Source organism: Neoarius graeffei, chromosome 24 (genome assembly GCF_027579695.1).
Source record: "Neoarius graeffei isolate fNeoGra1 chromosome 24, fNeoGra1.pri, whole genome shotgun sequence".
NCBI lineage: Eukaryota > Metazoa > Chordata > Actinopteri > Siluriformes > Ariidae > Neoarius > Neoarius graeffei.
This window is the reverse complement of record NC_083592.1, coordinates 36,485,237-36,501,032: the sequence shown is the minus strand read 5'-3', so window position 1 is coordinate 36,501,032 and position 15,796 is coordinate 36,485,237. Positions and strand designations below refer to the sequence as shown.

The following is a 15,796-nucleotide window of genomic DNA, read 5'->3' as shown; positions in this document are numbered from 1 at the left end:
AGCAAGAAATTAATCAAAAGCCTCGAACTTGATTTAATAAAAGGCAGCGGGAAAGAAGAAAGTATTCAGCCTTGATTTATAAGAACTGAAAACCACAGCAGACACAAAGTACTTTGTATATTTATTAATGTTGGAAATGCGCTCCGTATAATATGGATTTATCACAAAAATATATGCATGTATTTATTATTTTGAAAACCCACCAGCCGACTGATCTGGCACTTTTTAATTGTGCGACAGTAATGACATGAATAACGGTGCGGCGGATTAGTGTCCGAAAGTGTTGTTTTTTTCCATTTTACCAATGAGCTCACTATTAATTCCTCCTATGTAGAATTCCCTAGATAGCGAGTAGGGAGTAGCGAATGAGTGAGTGATTTCGGACACAGCCTATGTCTTCTCTGATGCCATGTTTTTAAGACTATTGAGGAGTAGATAATTTGCAGGTTTTTGTTCAAACGAAGCACGAGCACACCTTGTTCTACTTGTATAATCAGTTAGACTTAGAACTGTGCAGTGTTTTCTCCAGAAAAAAAATTAAAGCCCTAAATTCTGGCATGATAAAACACAGACAACTGAGTGCCAATGGCGCGAAGCGAAACTAGGGGGGTCCGGGGGCATGCCCCCCCCCGGAATATTTTTTGAAAATAGATGCTCTCAGGTGCATTTTCAGGGTCTCCGAGAGGTTTTAGATACATGATTATAGGATAGATTTTAACAGTGCTTCAATGATTTCTGACCTAAATAGTATTTATGTATACACATTTGAAATTTCACCTTAAAGTTCAACATGCAAGTTAAACTGTTTTGTTATAGATTACTGAGGTATGTGATAGATCTGAAAATCTATGGGGATTCCTTGCACTTAATTATCTATGATCAAGTAGTGCTGTAACAAAAATGTGCATGGAAATATAAACAGTGGTTTGCTCCATCTTATGCAATCCAAAGATGATCATCATGACCTCCTGTTGATCACAAAGGGATCTGAACCTAAGAACTGCCACCTTAAAATAAGTTGCTGTATTACTATAACTGTAATGATTTAGAATGTTTCTGATGCAATTACCATAATATATGTATAACTAAGATGCACTGAAAAGAAAAGTAGGGCAACTGCATATTATAAAGTTTAAATTTTGGCACTTTATTAAATGGACTAGATTAAGATTAAAACATATATTTAAAGGAAAAGAAAACTTTAATTCATACATTTAAGTTTGCAGAAAGATTATGTATTTATAAACACATTCATGAAGAGATTATGTTAATAAGTGTCAAATGTAGCATAATTTCGAATAATAATGATAAGCGTATTTGGCAGTGTGACATCACTGTGACGTCACTGTGAGCCTTTAACAAAAGAATAATCCGGAGCCGCCTTTTGTTAAATGGATCCCAGTGACATCACACTGCCAAAAATGCTTATGATTATTATTTGAAATTATGCTACATTTGGACAACTTCACTTCGTGAGAGTGTTTATAAGTACATAATCTTTCTGCAAACCCAAACTAATGAATTAAGTTTTCTCCTCCTTTAAAGCAGATTAATCCTCCTTGGCTTTTGCTTGGCCCAATGTTGGGCAGCCCTCTCATAGTCCATCTCGCTGTCATCCATGCTGATGTGAATCAGATTGTCCAGCGAGTCTTCTCCTAGCTTATTAAAGTCAGTCGGCTTTGTCCGTCTGGTGGGGGACAACATCGGCAGCCAGTGAGATCGCTTATAATGAATCGGAAAATTCCGGGATGTCTGATGTTTTCTTTCGATGTTTTTATTGGACGGTTTGAACACGTGATCTTGACGTAGCCAACAGATTAGTTTGTTTACATCATACCACGCGGACATGTTACTTTGACAGAATCAACACAAACATTGGAAAAAAGACGGCTTGTTTAACACAAATATCAATCAGTATGTAAATGGATTTGTTATTTGCTCTCCTATGTATCTAGTTACTTGTGGGTAGGAAATTTAACGTATCGGTATAAATCTAAGCGTATCGGAGTTTAACTAAAGCGACTCAGCGTCTCGGCAGGCAGAGCAAGCATATCGGGCCCAATATGCTAAAACGCTTTGGGGAAAACCATGACTGTCTATTATTCTGTGTGTTCCTGATGGTTGCAACAGAAACCTGCAGTCTACTGGACCTTTTGCAGATAAAATTGTCTAACCCCTGGATTACACTCAAGACCTACAGCTCCTTGGATTGCTGTTCTGTTCCACTATATATAGCCTGTGTTTATGGGCAGGATGTCACAGTTGACTTATCTCATCTCATTATCTCTAGCCGCTTTATCCTTCTACAGGGTTGCAGGCAAGCTGGAGCCTATCCCAGCTGACTACGGGTGAAAGGCGGGGTACACCCTGGACAAGTCGCCAGGTCATCACAGGGCTGACACATACACTACGTTCAGACTGCAACCTGAAACGACCCATATCCGATTTGTTGTGAAATCTGATTTTTTTTGTTAGGCCGTTCACATTACCAATTATATGAGACTTGTATGCGATCTCCAGTATGAACGGAAAACGACCCAAAAGTGTCCTGCATGCGCAAATTGACACGTAATAAGCACATCTACGTAATACGTAAACAAAAAAAAGCGCACTCTTCATGTTTAATGATTTTTTTGTTTGTTTGTTTAATTATCTGGTTAGTGTTAAAGTGTGAGGTCTCGTGTGTGTTTTTGTTTCTGAACTGAAATGAAAACGTGTAGCCTGGTAACGAGGGTTGACTCCTAAATGTCTCTCTAATTTCTATACAAGTGCACTACATGTTACTAGGAAGTAATGGATTTTTAAACTCTATATAGTGCACTCGAGCTTCAGTAGGCAGTCATTTGGGATACGGCCGCTGTATTACCAAACTCTTAATTCAGGCTTAATAATTTGCACATATTCATTTCGTCATATTAATAAACTTTCTCTACATTTTTATAAATATTTATTTAGATTGTTTATAGCCAGCTGAATTCTGCAACTTCTCTCAGCGCTGGCTCAAGGTGCATAAACACCAGTGCAGTTTGCTATGGAGATGAGGCGAGACCTGGCGATGTGGTTTTTGTGGCGGCGGCGGAACTCACACAATAATCTGATTAATGTGGGCAGCAGAGTAATGAGACTGAAGGTGTCAAATTACTGGAAATTTCCAGAACAATCTTATAATCTTGTAATACAGGATGGTTTAAGTTATAAATCAGTTATAGAAACTGTTTTATTTAATCAGGCTAACAGATCAACATCCAGGTCCCTACCAAATCCACCATTAGCTTGATCAATTCTATAAAAGTCTATTTAAATTCTGAAAACTGTACAAATGTTGTTGTTTTCCACCAAAGAGGCGGGATTAGCCAACGCAGAATAGTGACGTTTGTCTCTTGTTGATGACGTGTAGGTCGCATGAATGCGACCTGTCCGGTCAGACTGCAGTCGCATGTGAAAATATCGGATATGCATCGGATTTAGGACCACATATCCAAGCGGCCTGGGTCGCATGTGAAAAAATCGGATTTGTGTCGTTCAGATTGTCAATAACAAATCGGATACAGGTCGCATATGGGCAAAAAAATCGGATATGGGTCGTTTCAGGGTGCAGTCTGAACGTAGTCATAGACACAGACAACCATTCACACTCACATTCACACCTACGGTCAATTTAGAGTCACCAGTTAACCTAACCTGCATGTCTTTGGACTGTGGGGGAAACCGGAGCACCCGGAGGAAACCCACGCGGACACGGGGAGAACATGCAAACGCCACACAGAAAGGCCCTCGCCGGCCACGGGGCTCGAACCCAGGACCTTCTTGCTGTGAGGCGACAGCGCTAACCACCACACCACCGTGCCGCCCTCGGTTGACTTATAATGATGTTAAGTCTGCTGTTTGCTTATGCTTTGTGGTTAATATGGATTGGAGGAATCTGAAACGTTAACATCAGAACCAGGTTTTAGCGGTTATGTTAACAATCATGTCCTTCTGATTTGTATCTTTTATACATCTTTAATCATACATTTCAATATCATGTTTAACATTTTCAGTCCACTTCAAACTACCATGCCAGGAGGTATGGTGTCCGTGCTGCCATGCCAGGCTTCATTGCTAAGAAGCTCTGCCCGGATTTGGTCATCGTTCCACTCAACTTTGACAAATATAGAGCAGTGAGTGAGCAGGTAATGGTCAGTTATGTCAATCAGCATGATCAGTTTGAGCAAGTTGTGCACTGTTTTGTCCTTCTGTATAAACGTTTACTGCGTCTTGCTGAGAGATATTTCTGTGTGCTTTGTCTCGAAGGTGCGAGAGGTATTTGCAGACTATGATCCTCACTTTTTGCCCATGAGTTTAGATGAAGCTTATCTGGACATCACTGAGCATCTGGAGCAGAGGAAGCACTGGCCTGAGTCTATGAGAACGTATCAGATCTGTGAAATGAAGACCACAGGAGGTACTGTACTGTAAATCATAAATATTAATACATAAGTATCACTATAGACTGTCAGACAAATTAGCTATTAGAAACACTATTCATTATGAATTTGAAATTGCATATACACAGGGGTGATAGCGTTCCAGCGCCGCGCCGGATTTCCGGCGTACCGTGGCTGGGGGGAAAAAAAAAAAATCTAGTTCGCCCATTGTCCTGTGTCATTCTGAGATGCGCAGATAGACAGTAAAGGGAATTCCGAATTCCCTTTACTGTCTATCTGCGCATATCAGAATGACACAGGACAATGGGCGAACTAGATTTTTTTTTTTTCCCCCCAGCCACGGTACGCCGGGAATCCGGCGCGGCGCCGGAACGCTATCACCCCTGTATACAGTATCCTCATGCCTCAGGATATTGAATGAAAAAATTTTCCCCCTTATGTTCCAGTGAAAGAGATGAATGAACTCGAGACTTCCCCTGTGCTGTTTGAGGACAGCCCAAGTTCCTCCCCTATTGTCTCAGGGGCTGATCGGAAGGTGGAGGTATTTGGGACAAGTCCTGAAGAAGCTGTGAGAGAGATGCGCTTTCGCATCGAGCAGAAAACAACACTGACGGCAAGCGCCGGTAATACAACGAATTATTATCCATACAGGACACTTTTTCGATGTGTTCTGTTCGCTTCTAGCAGGTTTCATTCATTTGGTTTGATAGCATGCAATATTGTTAGCATATCACTTATCCTACATGTGTTACGTCACTCTACCTAATGGAGAATGAGTGTTCAATATGGTTTACGTTATTGCATGGTTGTAGGAGGCGCTGTCGAGCGATGAGCGAGTAGGACGCACTCACCAGTAGCTCTGGCAGATTTTAATTAAAAACGCCAATATAACAAAACCACGTAAATGAAACTCAGGAAAACCGTCAAGGCTTAAGGTTAGAAAGTTGTGAACCAAAGGAGACGCCTGGAAAATGCAGAGAAAAGTGACTACAAAACTCGACCTCGATGACGAGAGAGGCCAACACGAAGCCTCGGGCTCAACCATGGAGGTCAAGACTGGCGACAATGCCCACCAAGCGGATAGCAACGACGGGCTAAAAGCTATAACGACACTAAACTCAGAGTTGGTGCTTGTGAAGTCCAAAATCTGCAAGAAGATCGAGGCAGAGATTGCTGAGGTAACCACCACTTTGAGAGGGGAGATAGCTACATTGAGAACCGAGAATGACACGGCAATCTCATCTCATTATCTCTAGCCGCTTTATCCTTCTACAGAGTCGCAGGCAAGCTGGAGCCTATCCCAGCTGACTACGGGCGAAAGGCGGGGTACACCCTGGACAAATCACCAGGTCATCACAGGGCTGACACATAGACACAGACAACCATTCACACTCACATTCACACCTACGGTCAATTTAGAGTCACCAGTTAACCTAACCTGCATGTCTTTGGACTGTGGGGGAAACCGGAGCACCCGGAGGAAACCCACGCGGACACGGGGAGAACATGCAAACTCCACACAGAAAGGCCCTCGCCGGCCCCGGGGCTCGAACCCAGGACCTTCTTGCTGTGAGGCGACAGCGCTAACCACTACACCACCGTGACACGGCAATATCAGCGCTTAAAGTGCTGATGACACGAACATGACTCTATGCAATTTCTTAAATAAACTATACAACATGGCAAACATGTTAGATTTCTGTTATAATTACGTGAAAAGAAGCTGTTGTTATGCGAATATCCAACTTTTAATTGCACAGCGCAAGAAAACTGGGTCCGTGGCTCGCAGCCATGTTGTGACGTCAGCGGGAGAACACGCTGCGGTTCACTGGCTGTTCTACTCTGGTTCTACTCAATGGAAATGGCGCATGAAAACGCCGGTGAACTCTCTAGTGCTAGCTCTTCCTCTTCTGGGAGTCTAGAATTGTGTTGATCTCTTCTGAATAGAATCTATGATCACCTACCCTCTTTACCCTTTGCCTCTCGTTGCTAGGCGGCAGTTACATGAAAGCCGCAAGCTTTCACAAGCAAATACATGACTGATATCACGCCGACTTTATGATTACATTTATGATTATCATGTAGAATCTATAGCTCTACGTACCTTTATCTTATGTCGTTTCACAACACATGTTCTGACAGGAGGACTGTCTTTGGATCCGACATAGCTACTAGTAGAAGGTTCTTTCGCTGATGTCATATAGCTCCTCCTCCTCCTTCGTCTCCTGGGTGCTGCAGCCCCGTCAAATTTGCCCAAATAGCCGCGTTTATCATCATAACTTGTAAAATAGGCGCCTTCGTGAATTAATATATGGATCATCGGGAATTACTTTTTATGTTCTAAAACATCGCCAAAGATGTCAAAAACGTGACATCAGCACTTTAAAGCCCAAATGGGCTTGCAAACCCAAACCTTGAAAGAGCTAGCAGACGTTGCTAATGACACGTCAGACACAATACAAGAGTTGGAAGATAAGAGACTCTCTGGGCAAGTTGATTCACTCTCAGAGAAATGCCTCGATCTGGAAGGTCGCTCGAAACGACAAAATCTGAGAGTGGCTGGAGCTAAAGAAGGGGAAGAAAACGGGCAAAAACTGAGGGAGTTTGTGGCTCGGCTGTTAAAAGAAGCGCTAAACCTTGAGGATGCACCAGTAATAGACCGAGCCCACAGAGCCCTGCGAAAACGACCTGGTGGTAATGAGCCCCCCCGACATCTCATCGCAAGATTGCACTATTGCCACATTTTTGAAGATATAATACAGAAGGCGATGTCTATCAAAGGCTTAACATTCCGAGGCCAGCGGATACAGATCTTCAGAGGTTTTCCACCCGAAGTCGCCAGACGCCGAGCTGCTTTCACCCCAGTCAAAAGGATGCTGCGCGACAAACCCGGAGTCAAGTTCGGACTTCTGTATCCTGCTAAACTACGAGTGACTTACAATGGGTCGGAGAGGCTCTTCACGGATCCAGAAGAAGCTCGCCAGTACGCCGCTCAACGCTTTGGATCAGCAGTACGAGGGTGAGGTCTTCAAATAACAGATCCAGATGCTGTTAATATTTCGTTCTCATAGAGGAACTGAGACTGAGGACTGAGCTGGTGCCTTGGATAGATGACCAGAAATCACGGCAACTGCCGAAAGTCTGCTCAGATTTAGAATTGCAATTGATATTATTGTTAATAGAATTATGCCGTTGCATTATACACGGTTCTACTTCCACCTGGTTAACAAGCTAATACTACAACGGAGTTGTTTTGTTTGTTTTTTGACCGAACGGTTAACAGTGATGGAGTTTCTCCCAACTTCATTTCATGTAGCTTTTATACAGTGGTGCTTGAAAGTTTGTGAACCCTTTAGAATTTTCTATATTTCTGCATAAATATGACCTAAAACATCATCAGATTTTCACCCAAGTCCTAAAAGTAGATAAACAGAACCCAGTTAAACAAATGAGACAAAAATATTATACTTGGTCATTTATTTATTGAGGAAAATGATCCAATATTACATATCTGTGAGTGGCAAAAGTATGTGAACCTTTGCTTTCAGTATCTGGTGTGACCCCCTTGTGCAGCAATAACTGCAACTAAACATTTGCGGTAACTGTTGATCAGTCCTGCACACCGGCTTGGAGGAATTTTAGCCCATTCCTCCGTACAGAACAGCTTCAACTCTGGGATGTTGGTGGGTTTCCTCATATGAACTGATCGCTTCAGGTCCTTCCACAACATTTTGATTGGATTAAGGTCAGGACTTTGACTTGGCCATTCCAAAACATTAACTTTATTCTTCTTTAACCATTCTTTGGTAGAACGACTTGCGTGCTTAGGGTCGTTGTCTTGCTGCATGACCCACCTTCTCTTGAGGTTCAGTTCATGGACAGATGTCCTGACATTTTCCTTTAGAATTCGCTGGTATAATTCAGAATTCATTGTTCCATCAATGATGGCAAGCCGTCCTGGCCCAGATGCAGCAAAACAGGCCCAAACCATGATATTACCACCACCATGTTTCACAGATGGGATAAGGTTCTTATGCTGGAATGCAGTGTTTTCCTTTCTCCAAACATAACGCTTCTCATTTAAACCAAAAGTTCTATTTTGGTCTCCTCCGTCCACAAAACATTTTTCCAATAGCCTTCTGGCTTGTCCACGTGCTCTTTAGCAAACTGCAGATGAGCAGCAATGTTCTTTTTGGAGAGCAGTGGTTTTCTCCTTGCAACCCTGCCATGCACACCATTGTTGTCCAGTGTTCTCTGGATGGTGGACTCATGAACATTAACATTAGCCAATGTGAGAGAGGCCTTCAGTTGCTTAGAAGTTACCCTGAAGTCCTTTGTGACCTCGCCAACTATTACACGCCTTACTCTTGGAGTGATCTTTGTTGGTCGACCACTCCTGGGGAGGGTAACAATGGTCTTGAATTTCCTCCATTTGTACACAATCTGTCTGACTGTGGATTGGTAGAGTCCAAACTCTTTAGAGATGATTTTGTAACCTTTTCCAGCCTGATGAGTATCAACAACGCTTTTTCTGAGGTCCTCAGAAATCTCCTTTGTTCGTGCCATGATACACTTCCACAAACATGTGTTGTGAAGATCAGACTTTGATAGATCCCTGTTTTTTAAATAAAACAGGGTGCCCGCTCACACCTGATTGTCATCCCATTGATTGAAAACACCTGACTCTAATTTCACCTTCAAATTAACTGCTAATCCTAGAGGTTCACATACTTTTGCCACTCACAGATATGTAATATTGGATCATTTTCCTCAATAAATAAATGACCAAGTATAATATTTTTGTCTCATTTGTTTAACTGGGTTCTGTTTATCTACTTTTAGGACTTGGGTGAAAATCTGATGATGTTTTAGGTCATATTTATGCAGAAATATAGAAAATTCTAAAGGGTTCACAAACTTTCAAGCACCACTGTATGTATACATTAACCCGATCTGACGGGGCAAATAAGTGGAGAACTTTACTGTGCTTACGTTTCTTGTTTGCTGTTTGATTATGAACACCCCCCCCCCCCCCCCCCCCCCCCCCCCCCCTTATTGTTCAATATAGCCACAGTTCATTACGGTTTTGGATCGTTTACATAACTGCAGAGCTACACAGCTAGGAGTAGGATGGAGAGTAAGAACATTTTTCTTGATAAAGATATGGCCCAGTGGGAGATGGGCTTTTTCTTTTTGTTATGGGGTTTGTTTGTGGTGGGTAATGAGACAAGGGTAGGTTGGGTTAAAGTGCTACTTGGATCACAACGCTTAAGGGAGGAGGATGCCACATTAGGATTATGCTTGGTGAATGTCCTGTCACCATGACTGCACGGACGAGAACAGGAGAGAGAGACATAGGATTGACACAAAATCTAACTTTCTGTTCCTGGAACGTAAATGGAATTAATGAGCCAGTAAAACTCGGAAAAGTACTATATCTCACTTGAGACAGATGCAAGCAGATGTGATTTTCTTAGAAGAGACACATTTGAAAAATGATGCACATAATAAAATTCGAGCCAGATGGATGTCAGATGTATCGCTTCAGGTTTTCAGCCAAGGCGAGGGGAGTGGCCATATTAATAAGTAAAAGGGTTCCTTTTTATACAAGTGTACTATAGCTGATAAGGAAGGGAGACATATTCTGGTTGCAGGAGAGATACACTCCACCCCAGTCACATTGCTGAATGCGTATGGACCAAATTGGGACGATCCAGAATTTCATCTCATTATCTGTAGCCGCTTTATCCTGTTCTACAGGGCCGCAGGCAAGCTGGAGCCTATCCCAGTTGACTACGGGCGAGAGGCGGGGTACACCCTGGACAAGTCGCCAGGTCATCACAGGGCTGACACATAGACACAGACAACCATTCACACTCACATTCGATCCAGAATTTTTTAGGAAAAACTTTTAACCTGATACCAGACATGTCTAGTACCAACTTGATCGTAGGTGGTGATTTTAATCTGGTTTTAGACACACATTTAGACAGATCATCAAATAAGAGACTAGTTCAATCTAACGCATCCAATTTCTTGAATTCATTCATCAAGAACACCAATTTGGTCGACGTGTGGAGAGTCTTGAATGCAACAGGCCGAGAATATTCATTTCACTCTCGGGTCCATAATGTGTATTCCAGAATTGATTTCTTTTTGTTGGACAGTAAGCTTCTATCTGGGGTTAATAATGCCAAATACCACAACATAATAATCTCAGACCACTGTCCAGTTTCGGTGTCACTGAAACTGCTTGAGGTGAAAAAGAATTTTAGATCCTGGAGGCTTGATCCCCAGCTGCTGACAAGAAAACAATTTTGTGATTATTTGGAGACCCACATAAGATGCTTTTTTGAGATTAATGATAAGGATGACATTTCACCAGTTCTCTTATGGGAGTCCTTCAAAGCATATATATAAGAGGGTGTATCATTTCCTATCAGTCCTCACAAAAGAAACGCAACAATCAAAAGCAGGTAGACTTAGAAGAACAGATACGAAAATTAGATGCAGAAAATGCTGTTCAACCTAGAGGTCTGCGCGGGACAGAATTTTCAGTCCCGCTCCCGCATTGTGCAGTCCCGTTCCCGCCCACTCCCGCAAAGAATTATGATTTTCAGTCCCGCCCGCACCTGCCATATTTTGTCCCGCTCCCGCCCGCAAATCCTGCATGATGCAGACGTTCGCGTTATTTCTCACGAAAGTTCTTGTCATTGGCTTGGGGAATTAAACATGCTGAGCTTAGCTGAGCTCTCCACTGACCGATCCTTCACCTAGCGCACGTAGCGAGGGTGCGCGTTGCCAGGCGGCATGCGCAGCTGAGGCTTTACAGAGATACCCATTGTGAGCTTCACTAGAGGAGCTCTGCTCTTCTGCCATGATCAGAGATCTCAAACACGGAAGAGCAGAAAGGAATCGGAAACGTACGCGAGATTAGACCACTGTGGCAGCGGGGGCGTGGCCAAGCAGCAGTCTGTGAATGGAGGGCGAGGTCGGGGAATGTAAGTGGCTAGGTCATTACACCTGATGTCAATTTGTGTGTGTGTGTGTGTGTGTTTGTTTGTTGCAGGGATGGAGTATAAAGGGAGGGGGAGAGGAGCGAAGAGGGGTTCGCTCCCCGACCACAACGTGTGTGTGTGTGTGTGTGTGTGTGTGTGTGTGTGTGTGTGAGAGAGAGAGAGTGAGTGAGTGAACGAAAGAAAGAAAGAAAGCTGAAAAGCTCAATAAAGTGAGTGGGTGTGAACACGAACTCTCGCCTGCCGTGCTTCTGTGCTCCACCCACATCAGGGATTACTACAGTGGTGCTGAAACCCGGGACGCACACCACTCACTTTATTGAGCTTTTCAGCTTTCTTTCGTTCACTCACTCACTCACACACACACGTGTTGTGGTCGGGGAGCGAATCCCTCTTCGCTCCTCTCCCCCTCCCTTTATACTCCATCCCTGCAACAAACAAACACACACACACAAATTAACATCAGGTGTAATGACCTAGCCACTTACTTTCCCCGACCCCGCCGTCCATTCACAGACTGCTGCTTGGCCACGCCCCCGCTGCCACAACCACATCTGCAAATTTAGGCATCTTAAAATGTTTTTATTAATGCCAAATAAAATATCCAGCACAAATTATATATGATAGACATAAAATAAAATTTATAAATTATAAATTTAAACACGTTTTTAGTTAGCGGGACTGCAGCTTATCACCTCTCTCGCCCGTTCCCGCATTGTGCACTCCCCCTCTCGCTCGTGCCCGCAATGAGCTTTCAAAATTTGTCCCGCGCCACACTGCTTTGCGGCGGGTCCCACGGGACTCCCGCGGGAGTGCAGGGCTCTAGTTCAACCTTTTGCAGAGAAGCATAATAAAGTTTCAGCTCTTAAATACCAGCTTAATACGATACTCTCTGAAAGAATATCTAGAGCCTTTACGCTTACTAAGCAGACCTTTTTTTGAATTTGGGGATAAACCTCACAAATTGCTAGCAAGGCAGCTGCGGAAAAGGGAAAGTGACAGAGCTATTCATAAGATAAAATCAGAGGCTGGCATCTCTGTCACCTCGCACAGTGATATTAACACCACATTCCGCCGGTTCTATGAGTTATTGTACAGTTCTCAGGCATATGCACCAGAAGCTATGGAACAGTTCTTAGACGCATGTCAATTACCAGAGAGAGACCAGAATTCTTTGGGAGCGGATATTACAGAGGGAGATACAAGAAGAACGATAAACCCTCTAAAAAATGGCAAAAGCCCAGGACCGGATAGGATATGCACGGAGTTTTACAAAAAGTTTGCCAACATAATAACTCCATTTCTACTCAGGATGTACAGTAAATCCCTAGAGGTTGGCAAACAGTGGCGGCTGGTAGTCTTTCAAACAGGGGAGGCTGGTCGGTTACGATATTTCCAGATTTTAAAAGTAAAAAGAAAAAACATCAATTTTGCCCATACTCTTGCCTCTGATCTGGCTGATTGTTGGCAGGGTCACAAACTGAAATAACAGGTTCTTTTGGCCCATTAGCCTACTGTCCAATATACATGATGGTGGTGTTGGGGGTGGGGTATATTTTAACATTTTATATTTTAAAATTGTGGCATGTTGTTTAAAAATTGATCATTATTGAAAGCAGCTCTTTGTCAGGAACCTCAGCAGTAACAGCAGAGTGTTCTGGAATAGGCACAAGCACTGACCTTGGGGAACCAAACATAGAGCTGGGTGCCACACATTTCATTCAATGACACTTTCCCTATATTTTACTTATTTTGACTGAGAAATGTTTTATTGACAATTTTGATAACCCTTCACTTTTAATCCAGGTCTGTAGTGTGAAATGTTCTCGGCTGTGTTTTTGTTTAAAAATATGTTTTCCAAATTGTAGCTGTGTTTAATTCATATCCAGAAAAATATATATTCCAATATAATATACTCAGCATAAACATTTTAAATAGATTCTATATTTTTGGTCCATCCATGACATATTACTAAAGTAGCCTATTTACTGTTGTTGATGTGGGTCACTTGCTGTTAGCCAATTCACTTTCTCGTACCAGGAGAGCTGAAAGGAACGAGTATTATTCCCTACCTTTTTCACCAAGTCAATTTGAGGCGTTGGTCTACCCTGCTCTTTAATTTTAATTTTTTCCTCGAAAGGAAGACTGGCAAATGGCTTTGCCAAAATTAAATCAGCAATGCTTGGCATCCGTGCGCAGCTTTCTTGCTAGCTGACTAGCCCCCTCAAGTTCAAGGTCAGTCACTCAAATAAACGAAATTTCTGGAACTAAGATAGCAAACTTGACAACACTATATTTACACTTTATTTACAATGAAAATATATACAAACTAAAAACGCTGGTAGAAACCGTATGTAATGAATGAAATCGAAATGTAAGCTGATCTCTTACAATACACCACAGCACTTGCGAATCCGCACGGGACTGAACTGAAATTCACCGCTGCCTGTCTATATTTGAAACGAGCTGTCAATCAAAGAAAATATCCGGCCGCTTTCACCAATCACCAGTCTCCTCGCGGAAAGCTTTGCCATGTCCCTCCCATGTGAGGCTGGGAGTCCGTAGGCGGGCGTTTTCGCAGTATTTGTCCAATAATCATCTTGCATTTTGAGATTGAAAAGCGCAGAGCTCCCAAATGCCATTGAAGTCCACTGAGGCTGGGAGTCCGTGAGACTCCGTGGGCGGGCGTTTTCGCAGTATTTGTCCAATAATCGTCTTGCATTTTGAGATTGAAAAGCGCAGAGCTCCCAAATGCCATTGAAGTCCACTGAGGCTGGGCTGCGTCGCGCTGTCACGAGGGGGAGAAACTCACGCACACATTAGGCGAACTGGGGAAAGTTATAACGGAATGATTTCGCACTGTAGTTGGGTTGAGCACATATATTTCTATGATTCTGGATCTGAAATAGCAATGTTATAAGGTCGGCTATAACATAAGCCTAGCGCAATTCATCCTACATGATGTTCGTCATTTTTAGAGGAGGCTGAGCCTCCCTCGTTGTCTTAGAGCAATCGCCCGTGTTGGCAAACTATCACAGACACTGAATGAGGCCACCATTACACTTATACCGAAGAAGGGGAAGGACCTAGAGCAGGTGGGGTCATATAGACCATGTCACTGTTAAATTCTGATCTGAAAATCCTGGCCAAGACACTGGCATCAAGGCTCAGCCCTCTTGTAACCAAATTGATACACCCTGACCAGACCGGATTTATTCAAGACAGACACTTGTTTCATAATGTTAGACGCCTCTTTAATATCATATATTCACCCAGACATCCAAAGGAGGACTTATTCATTTTAAGCTTAGATGGCGAAAAGGCTTTTGACTGTGTAGAGTTCCCATACCTATATGCTGTGCTAGGGAAATTTAGACTGGGAACAAAATTTATCTCATGGATAAAATTACTGTATTCGAATCCTAACGCCAGAATCCTCACTAATCAGACAATTTCAGACTCGATTAACCTTCACAGAGGCACTAGACAAGGGTGCCCGCTCAGCCCCTTGCTATTTGCATTGGAACCCTTAGCGGCAACAATTCGCGCAAGGGAAGAGATTCATGGTTATGACCCAGATTACACCTCAAATAAAATATCACTGTACGCGGACAACATTTTGACCTTTATTACAAAGCCACAAACCTCAATACCTGCTCTACTGTAGACAATTGAATTGTTTAGCTCGTTTTCAGGATACAGAATAAATTGGGGGAAAAGTGAGCTGATGCCTGTACGATGCAGTGACCCGGGTGTGTTAGAGCGGACTCCATTCAAATTGGCATGGGAAAAATTTACATATCTGGGGTTAGAAATTACAAAAAAATATTTGAAGCTAATTGTATGGTTATACTGAATAAGTTCAAAAATAAATTGGAGTTCTGGAAAACCCTCCCCATTTCCTTGATAGGAAGAGTAAATGCAGTGAAGATATGTCTACCTCAGTTACTGTACCTCTTCCAAAACTTATCTATATTTCTGAGTAAAACCTTCTTTAAGAGATTAGATAATATGATTCTTTCATTTATTTGGAATTACAAATCTCATAGGATCAGAAAGGGGCATTTGTGCAAGAGTAACTAGACAGAGGGTGGGCTGGCCTTCCCGGATTTTATAAAGTATTACTGGGCAGCAAATATCCGCTGCATTTCCTATTGGTTGGATGAGACGATTGTGCTCGCCAGCTGGTTAGATATGGAACGAGAGGATTGTATTCCCTGTTCGATTGGTGCTGTTATAATGTCTCCCGGGCGGCACGGTGGTGTAGTGGTTAGCGCTGTCGCCTCACAGCAAGAAGGTCCTGGGTTCGAGCCCCGGGGCCGGCGAGGGCCTTTCTGTGCGGAGTTTGCATGT

General features: G+C 42.9%; 1 protein-coding gene across 4 annotated transcripts in view; it reads left to right on the top strand.

Annotated features, from left to right (window-relative positions):
• Positions 1–15,796, top strand: part of polk (polymerase (DNA directed) kappa) — a 120,142-nt gene that overhangs the window by 87,570 nt on the left and 16,776 nt on the right. For all 4 annotated transcript variants that reach the window (XM_060907158.1, XM_060907161.1, XM_060907160.1 and 1 more), the window contains 3 exons: positions 4,041–4,172; positions 4,294–4,444; positions 4,874–5,050. In XM_060907158.1, the coding sequence (XP_060763141.1) occupies positions 4,041–4,172; positions 4,294–4,444; positions 4,874–5,050 (460 nt within the window). The remainder of the gene's footprint in view (positions 1–4,040; positions 4,173–4,293; positions 4,445–4,873; positions 5,051–15,796) is intronic.